At 38.5% G+C, this 15,482-nt stretch overlaps 1 protein-coding gene across 2 annotated transcripts in view; it reads right to left on the bottom strand.

Annotated features, from left to right (window-relative positions):
* fig4a (FIG4 phosphoinositide 5-phosphatase a) overlaps positions 1-15,482 on the bottom strand; it is a 58,775-nt gene that overhangs the window by 42,226 nt on the left and 1,067 nt on the right. Inside the window, exons 2-10 of one of the 2 annotated variants that reach the window (XM_044170337.1) lie at positions 13,535-13,633; positions 12,378-12,501; positions 10,908-10,992; positions 5,907-6,063; positions 4,791-4,841; positions 4,172-4,335; positions 3,184-3,312; positions 1,526-1,626; positions 457-619 (exon numbers count right to left, since the gene is read on the bottom strand). In XM_044170337.1, the coding sequence (XP_044026272.1) occupies positions 457-619; positions 1,526-1,626; positions 3,184-3,312; positions 4,172-4,335; positions 4,791-4,841; positions 5,907-6,063; positions 10,908-10,992; positions 12,378-12,500 (973 nt within the window). In that variant the 5' untranslated portion in view covers position 12,501; positions 13,535-13,633. The remainder of the gene's footprint in view (positions 1-456; positions 620-1,525; positions 1,627-3,183; positions 3,313-4,171; positions 4,336-4,790; positions 4,842-5,906; positions 6,064-10,907; positions 10,993-12,377; positions 12,502-13,534; positions 13,634-15,482) is intronic. The other variant, XM_044170336.1, reaches the window with a different exon arrangement.

Here is a 15,482-nt window from a genome sequence, read left to right as displayed (position 1 = left end):
CAGTTTTTCCAATTACATTCTTCCTCCAGTCCCTACAAGGTTATTTCTGGTTTCTGGTCCTGGACAGCTGCTAGAATGAATACACTGAGCATTATAAACATAAATAGTTAAATACCTACTGTGGTACTGAATGACTAACCATTCAAACAGGATATATCAGCATCTTTCATTTGTTATCTGTCTTTATGTATAAGGGCAAAGTGGATATCAGAAAGATGTTCCATCAAAGCCTGGGCAGCTTTGCCAACTCTCTACCTTTTTCATTATAAAGCAGATGTTGGGCACCTTTAACAGCAAAAAGCTCATCAATAATCCAAGCCATGATACCATTTTTCCTAAGATAATATAAAGTAAAATACAACACATGATGTTTATAGTTATGATAGTGGACAACAAAGAAGCTGTTGATGTACAAAGTAAGTAAGACATCTGTTTTTAGAAGGTGATTAGTCTTACATCGTATCGGGGGTTTTGGCATCATGGTGGAAATGTCCTGGGACCAGTAGAGCGGGACTGAACCTCGCACCTGGACGTATGAAGAGTAACTTCCTGCTGTGAAAGACATAACTGAGGCGTCATGGACGATCTGCTCGGTCTCAACCTCATTAGCCACATCCCCCTGGAAACAACAGAAAAACACAAAGAAACCACGACCAAGGTTGAGAAAACAATCTCACCACAAGGTCCATTTAGTAGCTGATCTGGAGCTTTCCATCATATTACATGATCATCAGCAGATGGAGTTCGCCATATTGTCATGGAATTGTAGATGTTCAGATTTTTCCATCATTTCAAGGAATTCTTGTTGATGTTGAATTGGCAATCTGAATCTTGATCATGTTCATTTGCGGATGAAGATCGTGTGATAATGATGAAAAGCTCCAAAACAGCTACTAAACTGCTGCTTCCAAGTGACAATAATGAACCTTGGACATCAGCTTTTAAGTCAACGTGTGCCACATGTGCTCCTCAAATCCTCACTTTGACGGCAGACACAGCAGGATAACCACAGGTGTAATATTAATAAGGGCTGCACTCGCTATAGCTTGACTAGTTTCAGGGCTCTGCCACTGTGCATGCTGGCTCACTGACATGGCTCATTGATACACCTAAATGGAACGGAGCCATCATTGACAATATTAATTAAACCTGTGCTTTTCGTGCTATGACAAGTCAAACTGTCTGTTGTGATAAAGGCCAATTATACAGTATGCTACAATGAACAATAGTTACAATTTTGTATAAAAAGAGCACTTTCCTTGGCATTGAACCCGATAGCAGGAAACTGTGAAAATTGTGTCCAAACTAATCTCAGGATAGTAGCCCAAATAGAAAGAAGAAATCTAGGTTTGCTCCAACAGTTCCTCCCCCCTCCCACCCACACACACACTCATGCATACTCAAGGAAGAGGCAGCGGGTTAAATTAACTCCCTGTAATCAATCTGAGTCATCTCAATCATCCCGCTGGCCCTCAGCCCTGCCTCCACTATTTATTCTTCCCTGTTGCCTGGGCAACCGCTGTACCTCGCAGTTGGCTCCTCTTTTGAGGAAGCGGGTCCCGGCAAATTTGCTGGAGCGCCTGGCAATGAGGGTGATGTGAACCGGTCGGCCGTAGATCAGAAGCTCTGTAGTTGGTGGGTAAAGGAGGAATAATAACAATAATACACCACTGACAACATTACACAATTACCTGTTTGTAAACACACACATGCTACACAAATACATACATCAAAGTACTTTCCACCCTAACCACATTCTAGTATTGGGCTTTGCGCTGTAGTCTGGGGTCTCACTCAGGTATGTTGCAATTTAAATTAAATCTGTGATTTGTTGAAAAGCATTACCCAAGTGAAACAAAGCCTTGAGCTATGTAATATGTAAAAACATTAAAAAGATTTGTGAGCATCAGTTAAAAACAGGTCCAAATCACATATAATTTTTGTTCTTATCCACAGAATGAACATTTTGAAAAAACTAATTAATGAATCCTACAAAAGTTCATCTGTTTCTACACAAATGCGTTGGAATATTTTAACCCAATGCCGCTTTTCAAAATTTGCTTTCCCCCTTGCCTACTTCAGTGTCTGCTCATCTGCTACAAATTTCTGCATTTACGCTATCCGCTGAGTCTCCTCTTATTGCAACCATCCATCCTCTCATACTGACAGAAAAACAGCACTGAAGGCCAAACAGTTTCCAGGAATTGTCTAAACTCAAAACGCCTACACAATGTCACTGTGCCAGCATGCTGCCTGATAAGAGAGACAACAGTGTTGATAGCAGTACTGACTGTAAAGTGCACCTTAGCTTATCAGCCTGCTGCAACACAAAAGCTAGTGTAAAAATATCAATTCATTAAAAATAAATCACTGATAAAAAAATAAATTAGTATTTTTTTGACTGAAAGGCAAAAAGGCAACATATTTTACACTGATTAATGTGATTTATGCAAAGGCGACTTGATGGTAAATGACTGAAATCTGAAACCTGAACCTAAGGCAAATTTTTACCGTAATAAATCAGAATGTTTACTCAGTTCTAGTCAAGCTCAAAGACCCTCTGCAGCAATAACCCATGCATCAATAATACAAAAGCTTCTCAACACTTCAAAGCAAAATGTACAGTAGCAAAAATTCAAACAACCAAAAAACTATGTCTGTATGCATGTACAAACATGGTTTTGTCTTCAATCCAATGAGAAAAAACATGTAGCTTATCTGATTAAATATGTACAATGTTGCTGCTTTTTCCCTGCAGATAACAGATGGAGAGATTATGCAAGTGCTAGTGTTTACATACCTGATAACCATTGCCATAATACTTGTTTTGCTAAAGCCCTAAAAACAAACACAAATTGCTTCTGCAGTTTTCAGGTGAATCACACACTCTCGCTCACAGTGTAATCCACATGTTCTGATGGAGGCCGTGCACAAAGTGATGCTGAGGCTGAGAGATGAGGGGGGAGTGCCTACAAAGGACAACACTGTGAGATATACAGTTGTGTCTTCTACTAATGTGTGACCATTCAAATCAATGAATGCTGACAAGGCCCCAACAATTTTTTACATGGGCACACAAGTTTCTTTTAAAACCCAACGCAACAAGTGGATCATGCCAATTACAAAAGCGCATATTAATAACATGCACAAACAAAACTGACTTGACAATGCTCAAAAGGATACTGGACTGGCCACAAAAGCCGTGGATTATATACATGAGCCAGTCATGATGCACTATGTCCTTGACTCGGTCTAGCAGCTTCCCATTCCACACGTACTTGTAGTACGGCTCGTTCTGGAGGCCGTAAACCACTGTGGCAGAAGAGAAGGAACACATAAAACCTCTGGATCATTTTACTGGGTCAAACCAAATTATCAGTTAGAAAGCAACAAATAGAAAAAAACTGAGGTGATGCAGGCTATGGAACAAGAGTATATTTAGAAACATTTATATCAAGTTACTATAATTTGGGATTAAGTTTATGTTATTGTATTACAATACACATGTCATAAATGACAAAACACATCAGCCAAGGCAAGTCAAATTATTTTTCAATGGATTTTCAATGGACTTCAACAAAACAGGCAAACCTGCAGTAGAACAGATAATTCATGCCTCTGACTGTGGCAAATACCTCAGTGACTTTCCACTTTTTATCGGCATTAACAGAAACAGGAAAAACAATTACACTAACATTATCTTTAATTTATTATTTGAAGAGGCTTATTCCCTACAAAGGCAAAACGCAGTAGCTAAACACTACATATTTGGTCAAAATTGACATTAAACCTAATCTGACATTTTTGATATCTGTTTTACTATATAAAGAATTATCATGCCATAGAAATGTGTTTGCAATAACTACAAAACAGAGCTAAAAACCATAGATCAACAGCCAACTATACAGCTGAAGCAAGAGCGCTAGCTAGCGTTATCAAACAAAAGCTAGCTAATGCCACAGCTAGCATAGCTAAAAGTAAAGCTAAATTTATTTATTGATTTTTCCCTTTTATGTAGGTTCTAATGCTTTTTGGGGTAAAATATCTTTTCTTTCAAAATGACCCCCACCCCATTCTCTGTGTTGCTCATTTTGAAGGCAGCCACCACAACCCATTCCCTACCTCTGACCAGGAGGTGGCGTAAGGATAATACTGAATAACTTCTGCTCACCTTGCATAGGCAAACCCTCATCTTCAAAGATGTCGAAGCTGTCCTGTTTGCTCTGTGTGTGTACCTCTTCCTCAGCTGAGGAATCTGGTGATGACCACAGTTCATAAGGCCTCTGCAGCAAAGTCAGGTTGTACTGCAGCGAATGGCTCAGGTCATAGCTGTAGCTGCAGGGCACAACGGCAATATAATTTGAAACAAGTACAGCCGATACTGGCCCAAAATAAATTAAAGATTTGGTCAAATTACAGAAATAGAGACAAAACAATTTCCCCACGAGTTGTACAATTGGAAACTTCAAGTGCATTTCATGTCAGACAAGACTGTGAGTTGCGACCAAAAAGTGCTAGCTTTTGTTAGACTAAATAGGCATGCACAACAGGTTACATGTTTTTGAGTATGCCACTAACAAACAAACAAATGGAGCTTAAAATATAACCTCGTTGATGACGGTAAAATCTTAACCAGAACCTTACTGATGTAGCAAGCCTCCTCAAGGCTTATATTATAGACATATCTTATAAATTCTATTCATATGAGTGATGCACTGAAGTGATAAATGACAATGTAAACATGTTGTTTGTTCTTTTTGTTTTCTTTTTTGTGAGAGTATTTGTCTTACCTAAAGTAGAAGTTGCTGGATAGGTCCACGTTCTGAAAGATTCGCACATATCTAGGAGAGCAAAAACTCAGTAATAAGCATCAGGAAAAAAAAGTCTGTGATAGAGGGAATGTATTAATAAGTTATTAAGCTTTTATAATATTAGTCTATGTGCCAACATTATTCTGTACATCTGTACGCCATTTTGTAGAATTATTAATTTGAATCATTAATGTGAATACGATGCATGCTGTAACTACATTGATTCATGTTTACTTTCTGTTATCTAAACTGTTTTCATACTTTTCTTTTCTTGTGATGGCTTTTTGTCATTCAGGCATAGATGCATTTTACGTTAATGTTCCTTACGGCTTTATTCAGACATGACAGCACAATTACGGAAAGGCCCCCAATGCTCACGCGATATTTGGCACCTAGTGCGAGAGAGAGATTTAGCTGCTGAAGCCTTAATTAATGACCATCATTGTGAGCGCGAGTGACGCAGTTGGCATGACTGAAGATTAAAAATATAAAGAGAGAGTGCTGGTCAGATTATTATTGTGGTTGTATGGGGTTTTTTATCTCTCTTGCCTTGGTCGAATTGTGAGGGTAAAAATAGTTTTATAGACTGAGTGATCTGATCTGGGAAGAATCAACAACTTCAAATTGGCTTGTTCACAGTGTACCATAGTTTTTTTAGTTCTTAGAAGACGGTAAGATACGCATTTAATCTCTCTCACTGCATGTTTCACCTTTTGCTGCTGCCTTTACAATAATATGATTGCATTCAATTCAGACTTGTGTCGTGTTGAAGGTGTTATGGAAATGTTACTACGTCCAACCTAGTAAGATTGCCGTTGTGACTTTTACGTAAAAGTGGTGCTTATTCAGACATGAGACCAACAATACCCATCAGATTAACGTAAAGGGGTGCACGTCTGAAAGGGGCTGCAGCTTATCTTCAATATCAATTTCCTTGTCCGTGAAGACTGTGGTGTGTGTTTGAGAACAAATGCAAGCGCACACACACAATTGCAAACATACAAAATTAAAGGGTGACCGTATGCTGCAAATAACAAAACTGCATTTTACCTCAAAGTGTGTTTCAGACTGATTCCTAAAAGAACAAGACAGTACCTTGCTTCATCAGGGTGTGTAACTCTGACCGAGTCATTGGGGATGTAGATCATGCTGGTGTCTTCAATTTTGTAGATGGAGTGGCCACCGATGTCAGCCATCTTTCTACGCTTGGTGATCAACACAATGTAGTACCCCTCGAGGAAACGTACAAACCCTGTGGAGAAAAACATTTTACAAATTTAAAATCTTTTAGAATACACTGATCAAATGCAATTAACTTTCAAGGAACTTTTCCTTACTCCACCTTACCAGTGATATAACCTGAGTTCATATCGCCACTGATGGTCAGAAAACAGCCTCAGAGCAAGTTGATTTGTAGGTCAACCTTTCTGCTGCCAGCAAATCAGCTACAGCTTTGACAATACAAACAACTGAACAACTTTATTTGCAGAGTGTTTGTGTGTCATTTTTCACTATATTACCTATACACTCCAATCCATTGAGTCTTACATAATTAAAATCTGACCCAGAAAGTATCATGCAACATAGTCAATGATTTGCTTTCCGCTTTTGATGTGCTATTTTCTCATCTGTGACATTCAGTACATAATAGATGGTTGTGGATGATGTGTGAACATCATTTGTAATATTTGCCTCATCAGGGCCAGTAGTTTATGTAAGTGTGCCTGCTCTAGATATGCCTTAATTTCAGTGTATTACTGCTAAAGCTAATCTATTGACAGGTAAATTGTGTGTCACAAATGCAATTTTTCTACTGAATAGTCTTTGTACATTTGGACTGTTTAGAATCACAGATTACCTGTACCATTGTGCTGTAAGCTGACTAGTGAAGGTGAAGAGGTTCATATTAGGTTTCTACATACAACGAGAATTCTGCAAATGCAGGTGCATGTAGTATGATGTAAATCCAGGAATACATAAACAAACAAACAAAGTAGCATTCCACTACTTTTACATGTCAAAGAAGCCTGTGAAAACAGTTGTAGGTGTTATGTGGCCTTGGAGGGATCTTTCTTAAATATAAGAAAATAACTAGAGACACTTGGAGATTTTTACTAGAAGGCCTGCATTATGAACTGGCAGCATGGAGTTTGAGAGATGTGGGTGTTTACCAGGGAGGGAGGGTCCAATGCATTATGCATTCACATCATATTTAATAGATGGTAGAGATTCCCATGTTTATACTTCCGAGAATTCACATTATCAGACAACTCTAAACGGTTGTAGGATTACAGATTTGGCCATTTGAAGGTTGAAAATGTGTGGATTGCTAATATAGCGCTATTTAAATTGAAAGAGTACTCCACTGATTTAGCATTGCACTCCTAAAACATCATGATGAACAGTTTTAAAAAAAGAATCAAAATCGATCAGAGATGTCGTATTTTTTATTCCATGTATTCTTCTTCCTTGTCAAAACCTGTTGCCTACATTACCCACAATGCAACTTGACCCATGACAGTTGGGTAAAAGATTTGGATGTGTTATGCCAGTAGCATCTAATGTAGCCTTCAAGATGCTGGTATCATTATGGGTAGGGTTGGCAACCGAAAACCGGATCCAAATTAGAACTGAATCCAAAATGCCAAGAACCGGGTACCCGTTAAAACATTTTTATTTCGGTTCTGCTTATTGGTTCCTAAACGCGATAACCGTTTATTATTGCAAACAATGGCTACATAGCAGCAAGGACGTGGCTATTTGCCAAGATCTGTCTACACCATGCATCAATGCAACAGCGTATCAATTTGTTTAGATACAAGCATGCATGGCAGTAGTGAAAGATGGACCACAGTAAACGCTCAAAACTGTGGCTTCACTTTATTAAAGAAAATGACAAGGCAAAGTGCAATGGGAAGCTGTAAGTCCGGTTGCACATCAAATTTGGTCAAACTTTTAAGGCAGCACGATGTTGATCTGAAAGAATGTTCAGTATTTGATATCTTGCGGTCTCGTAGCCTGAGTGTGTCACCAGCCAGCACTAGCACCTCCAGTAGAGCCAGGGATACCAAGCCGCGACACACCGTTCTCTTTGGCAATAAAGGGAAAGTGACACAATGACAATCAACTAAGCTTGTGATCTATAGCCTTGTATGAGAGCAAATTATACTTCCACAACCCACTTTATGTTCTGTGACTTGTGGCTTTGCTGCCCGACAATACCTGTTAGTTCATTGTGTTTCTTTCTGCCAGAGATGGGTTACACTGACAAAACTGTCAGATGAAAGAGAATAAAAATATACTTACAATTATGGTTCTCATTATATACAGTAGTAAGAAATGTGACAGGCAAAGGGGCTCTCAGAATACACTGTACCCTACATGGCTACATCACTCTTCTATTCCATATAACACAGTGACTTTGGCAAATAGCGGCTTGTGTAAAAAGATGGCATTAGGGCACAGTGGAAAAAAGCATCTAATTTATTTAAGCAGACGTCAAAGTCAGAATCTGTCTGTGTCAGTGTGACCAACCCATCTACAGCCTCAATGATGACACTTATTATCTTAGATGTGTTACTATTATGCCCTGGAAGGGCCTTGCCAATATTAGTTAACAATTGCTAGCATCTTTCTTTGCCAGAAATGGAAATGTATACAGCTCCACACACACACACACACACACACACACACACACACACACACACACACACACACACACACACACACACACACACACACACACACACACACACACACACACAGAGAGAGAGAGAACCGGAAGGTAGAAGAGACTGTAAAACTGTTACAGCTTTCATGTATTTTTAGCCGCACTAGTGGCGTTTCTCAATGGATGGCAATGTCAATCAGTCCGCTGGTCCACCACTTTGGTCCAGACAGAAATATCTCAACAACTAGAGGATGGATTGCCATGAAATTCATTCATTCATGGTCTCCAGAAGAAGGAACCCACTGACTTTAGTGAGCCACTGACTTTTCTCTGAGTATGTTAGCATGTTAAAGTTAGCATTTAGCTCAAAACATCACTGTGCCTAAGTACAGCCTCACAGAGCTGCTAGAGTAGCTGTAGACTCTTGTTTGGTCCTGCTGGTAGCACTGTGACATGACAGTTGGAAGTAAAGGTTTAGAGACACTTTTCACAAGCTCATCAAGTCTGTATTTGAATCAGCGTCATTCTTGGGGAGAAATAGCTGACCTTAGGCAGTAACATGTTTGAAAGAAAGTTGGTTTGTTGAGGTCAAAGTTTGGTTTCATTTGATTCTGGCTCATTAAAGTGGTTTTGAATTAGGTTATTTGTTTAGGAAAAGGGCAGAAATTGAAAAAAAAATATGAAAAGCATTCTTCTGATGTCACTATGTTTTGCAGAAATGAGGATAACTGCATTCTTGCAATTGCTAAATCTTGGATTCCTAAGGGACCTACATATATAAAGGTGTCTTTAATACATTTAGGTCAGCATCATTAATTCATTGATGAAATATGCTTAATTAGATAGTGTTTACTGATCACTGTCACATGTATGCAGTTTATATGACACATTTGAAGGAGCAATTAATGAAGGAATCCACCAACATCCAAAGTGTCTGCAATTGTTTTCTCATAAATGATCTACGATCAATACAAAGAAACAGACACATTACAGTGAAATGATCCAGGATCAGTAATGACAGGTCCTGATTAAATCACCAAAACAGGTTATCGGGACAAATTCAAACCCTCTTCTGTTGTGTGTATTAGAATGTATGTGGGTCAGGACTTGAGGACTGGTCATGCAGCACATTCGTGAAACTCACAGCTATGTCACACCAGTTACTTTCCACAGCAACTGGGGTGGAAACACAGATGGACATACAGAGTCACCTACACGTGATCAGTTACACAAACTTCTCATGTAACAAACCTTAGCTTTCATATAGTTGTGGTCAAAAGTTTACATACACTTGTAAAGAACATGTATGTCATGGCAGTTTGAGTTTCCAATAATTACTACAACTCTATTTTCTGTGATGGAATCATTGGAGCACATACTTCTTTGTCACAAAAAATAGTCATGAAATTTACTTCATTTATGACTTTATTATAGGTCTTCTGAAAATGTGACCAAAATTACTGGGTCAAAAATATACATACAGCAACTTCAACGATTGATTGTGGTGATGTAGAAAGTTTTATCAATCAAATTTGCTTTGTGACATGACCTCTTTAACTTCTCATGAGTGCTTCAGCTGGCGACTTGTCTGAGTCAATTTAAATAGGGCTTGTTTGATACACTTATTAGACTCAACCATAAACACTATGATGGGCAAGTCTAAGGAGCTCAACATGGATCTGAAGAAGCGGATCATTGACTTGAACAAGTCAGGAAAGTCACTTGGAGCCATTTCAAACTACATGCCATCTTGGACAATGTCTCCCACTCACTCCATGACGTGCTGGCTAAACAAAGGAGTACCTTCAGCGGAAGACTCATCCCCCCAAAATGCACCACAGAGCGCCACAGGAAGTCATTCCTGCCTGTGGCTATAAAACTCTTTAACTCCTCCCTCTAAGTGTCGGGGAAACTGGTACTGATATTACTCAACTGGACATTGGATCATTAACATTACTGCAATATCTGAAATATTGTGCAATATTCTCAATATTCTCTTACTCCTGTACAATATACTCTGTTCTCAAATTAATTATTCCATGTTTGTTGATATTTATTAAACTATATTACTGCTGTGCAATATCCACCGCCTAATAAACTGGTTAAATCTGCAACACTCAACTTGACAATACACATGATTGCACTACTATTACTTATATTATTACATTGTACTTTACACTTACTTAGCTTTATACTTCATACCCACTTGTACTGATTTTATGCCTTCTGGAGGAAAGTTCTATGGTCTGATGAAACAAAAACAGAGTTATTTGGCCACAATGACCAGACATATGTTTGGAGGAGAAAAGATGAGGCCTTTCACCCCAAACACACCATACATACCGTCAAGCATGGTGGTGGTAGGATTATGCAGTGGAACTGGTGCTTTACAGAAAGTGACTGGAATAATGAAGAAGGAGGATTACCTTCAAATTCTTCAGGGAAACCTAAAATCATCAGCCAGAAGATTGGGACTTGGACGCAGTTGGGTGTTTCAACAGGACAATGACCCTAAACACACATCAAAGGTGGTAAAGGAATGGCTAAATCAAGCTAAAATTAAAGTGTTAGAATGGCCTTCCCAAAGTCCTGACTTGAACCCCATCAAGAACATGTGGACTTTGCTGAAGAAACAAGACTGTGTCAGAAATCCAACAAATTTAGTTGAACTGCACCAAATCTGTCAAGAGGAGTAGTCAAAGATTCGACCAGAAGCTTGCGGATGGCTACCAAAAGCGCCTAATCGAGGTGAAAATGGCCAAGGGACATTTAACCAAATATTAACATTGCTGTATGTATATTTTTGACCCAGTAGTTTTGGTCACATTTTCAGAAGACCTATAATAAAATCATAAATGAAGCAAATTTCAGGATTTTGTGATAAAGAAGTATGTGCACCAATGATTCCATCACAGAAAATTAAGAGTTGTAGTAATTATTGGAAACTCAAACTGCCATGACATACATGTTCTTTACAAGTGTATATAAACTTTTGACCACAACTGTATATGGAGTTGACAGACTGCCACCAGGACAAGTTGACCTGAAAAAATGAGAGTGCCCTGTGTTCCGTGTCTTGGGAAATAGACAATATAAATGCCTTAAATAAACCTTACGATTGTATGAAGTTGTAATTAGGTCTGTAGGACACTGTCCAAAGCACAGGCACAGAGGAGATGAGCTTTTTTCCCTCCAAAATGAATCAAGAATGATGTGTTACACTGTGATTCAACAGTTTGCCATTTCACAGAAACTAAATTAATTACTTAGTCTTTTAATAGAAAATGTTGAAATTAAATTAATTTGCAATTAGTTTTAAGTAACACACTGTAGTTTCTTAATTTATTCATGTTTTATTATTTTACAACATTTAACAAGAGGGGATTTCATGTGGCTTTTTTGACCCAGAAAAAGACCCTTTGAAAACAGATCCCTACTAAATGATATAAATAATAACAATGTAAAATACAAAATATTTTTAATAGGCACTATGTATCACACTTAGAGATACAGGCAACTCTCCCAAACAATATTGTTACTTTTTACCTGATTTACTACAAAAGTAAAGAGAAAGTAATAAAAATGTGAAAAAGCTTCTTGCTGCTTCTGAGTACACCACTTATGGTCATTATTTGAAACCTGAAAATTGAACATTACAATCTTCCTAAAGGCAGTAGCAGTGGTAGCGGGGCCATATTGTAGCGAATTACAATATACTGCCAGATGTTCCTTTTATGTTATGTCGTTCCATCTCCAGCACTTATTATGCAAAACGAAGTCAACTACACAAAGCTGTAGAACTAATGCTTTGGAGATGTGGTACATGTTGTTTTCATTGTGCCCCGCAATGGTTGTTGCTGTGCCAGTGAGGAACAGAGCAGAGGGACTGTACTCACCCACAATGCCAAAGGCTGAGACAGCCCTGGACAGACCCGAGGAACCCTTTTGGCCAATTTTGGTGCGGTTGCCCAAGTCCAGGCGGCCCAGCAACTCCCGAACCTCTTGCTGGTTGTACACATGCTACAGACAAATTCACACACACAGATATATCTACATGAATAAACCATATACAGGGCATGATGTATTTCTTTCTCAAAAAAAGCTGCTGCTTATGGTGGACACGTTTTTGACTAATAACTTAATTCAGAGCCAGTGAGACTTGTACAATAGAATTATTTTCTGTGCAATAATAAGTAAATGACTAGCAGGCCTTTTTTAATCAATGGCCCCATATTTTCTACAATAGGGTTTAGACTGATCCTCAGTGAGGCAATTAAAACAAAAATAGATTAGCTGCTATTCAAATTCTTTCTGCAATATTGTAATGAATAAACAGTTTACTGTGTTTCTTCATTATTCAGTTGTAAAGAAAAAATCCAGTAATGCACTATATATGCTGCAGTATTTGTGTATGAATTTATTTTTTTGTGGAATTAAATGAATTCTTCTGCAAAATGCAATAAATCAAAGAGAGTTAATAAAAATATCCAATTATTAAGGTTCTTCAGCTCACTGTATAATCTTTATTCATCTCCAGAACATAAAGAGGTTCTATGCAGCCTTTTATGTGTGCCAGCTTTCCTTACATATGAACTGAGAGAAAGTGAAAGATGAGGCTGTGTTTCCAGCTTTAAACCTGCTCACCTCCACTTCTTCACCACATTCTCAAGCATCCACACTGTGTTTATAAAATACTCTACAATGCCAATCAAATGCGAAATAAACACGGTTTCCTGAGGTCAGTATAATACCTGCAGGAATGAGAGCGTGGGGTGATGGATATTTAGTCATGGATGCTTCATAATAACAAACACATCATAATCATAATCACCCACAACACGAACAAACAAATCAACTCCCAGCTCATAGATCCTGGTAATGAGCAGTGGAGAAGAAAAGGAGGTGCGCTCAGCACTCATCAGCTAAGCTGTCATCCACAATACACTTGGGACAGGCTGAGTGATTGTACAATTTTACCCCAAGCGTGCTGTACTGTATTACATATTCATATACATTAGCTCTGTATTAACTCTGGTGGAAACTTGGCACTTACCTTATCGTCACTTATGACCAGGTCTTTGGGTTCTGTGCGGTCAATCTTTAGGACTCGGTGTTTGGTCTGTGCCTGATTGGTCCCCACTAAAAAATACCTCTGGAAAGAAACATAAAAGAATGAATTCACAATAACTATGATAAATTATTGCAGAGATGGTGTTTGCCATATAGCCTACATACATGCGCACTGAACACACTATTAATCCTTTCACTTATGTGATTGCATAATATTTTGTGGATACTTGTTTTCAGCACAATGTCTCATGGATGACATTTGATTAGATTCAGTCTCTATGACCAATTTTAAGAGTAGAATAATGTAAATGGTAAATGGACTGCACTTATATAGCGCCTTTCTAGTCTTTTCCGACTACTCAAAGCGCTTCAACTACATATTACATTCATACACTGATGGCAGGTGCCATCAGTTCAAAGAAAATAAATAATTCTCACACACCAAAGGCACAGCCCTCAGGAGCTGTTTGGGGTTCAGGGTCTTGACCAAGGACACTTTGACATGTGGGCTGGGGGAAGCCAGACTCGAACCGCTGACCTTCCGATTGGCGGACGACCCGCTCTACCACTAAGCCACAGTCAGCCCCCTGTGTCTTAAAGATGTGTTTGCAAATTTCAATAGACATAGAGAGTCTATGTTATTACAAACAAGTTTTCAACAGTACAGTCCCATTGTTAAAGTCTCTATTTCTTTAGGCTTTTTTTTCCTATCATGTACAACATTTTCTCTCTACAATGAGCCCTCCAAGTAGAAATTAATGTATCAGAAGCCTGTGACATTACAGACAAAAGGAATACAAGGCAGATTTGTATCTTATAATTGTATATGAGAATATTCGCTGGAGTAGCTACAGTCCAGAGTACATGTGGGCACAACACATATTTGATCACAAGGCTACATTCTAATGTGTTCCTTGTTAAGATTTGTGGCTTCCTAGTATGACTTTTAAGTCATTATTTTTCTCACACTGGTTTGTGAGATGGCTTTAGATTTTCTGTCCACTAAAGAGCGCTAAATTGGAACACCATGTATCAGTACAGTCCGCAACCATTAGAGCCATTTTGTCCTGTTCCACACGTCCAAGTATCCTATGAAGCCCTCTTTGTTCGCAATAGTTAGTCAGACAGTTTATCTACTGTTCAGTAAAATAGGCTGACAGAGGTTCAATAAGAGGTTATGGTAACTCAACTGGGACAAATGTTTTCCTGCCTTACTGTCCAAATGTTTGTGACTATTGATGACAGCCATCAACCACATTGTTATAGCACACCTTCATTTTAACACTGATGTAATCTTAGTCATTGAAAAAATGGAGAAAAAATGCATTGGCAAAACAAAACACGCAATCAGAAAAGGAGGAAAGAAGGAAGAACTTGTCTTATTCTTATTTATAACAAATGTGTACAAACCTCATCAAACCTAAACTAATATTTACAGGTCATTTGATCTGGCAAAATGTAATTATTAGGATTGTCTAGACAATCTTGAAGGAAATCCCTATAACTGACATTTTGGAGGTCATGGTAATTCAAAGTAAGTATACCTGGAGTAGCAAATCATCACAAACACTCACTTGCTGCCATCTAGTGTCTGCTATTAAGTAATCACAATCCTAAAGGAGCTCTCCATCCTTCTCCACCCCATGTTTACGTCTGGGAACATTTAATATTAAAATCATAGCTTAAGCGTGGATTTCTTACATCAGTGCAATTAGGAAATGCATCATTAGAGTCCACATTTCAGCAGAAGTGATAAATTCTTATAACAAGTGATGGATTTTGGCCGTTAGAGACAGACTTGTGAATGTCAGCAATTTGAACACACAGACTGGCTGGGAAAGTGTGTTCTGAATATTGTCTGTCCTGAATAAATAGTTGTGCCACAGTGTCCTTAGCAAGGCCCTTCCATCAGAGCAGGGAAAGACTGTGGT

Source organism: Siniperca chuatsi, linkage group LG16, assembly GCF_020085105.1.
Source record: "Siniperca chuatsi isolate FFG_IHB_CAS linkage group LG16, ASM2008510v1, whole genome shotgun sequence".
NCBI lineage: Eukaryota > Metazoa > Chordata > Actinopteri > Centrarchiformes > Sinipercidae > Siniperca > Siniperca chuatsi.
The sequence above is the reverse complement of the archived record's forward strand: the minus strand, read 5'-3'. Positions and strand labels throughout refer to the sequence as shown.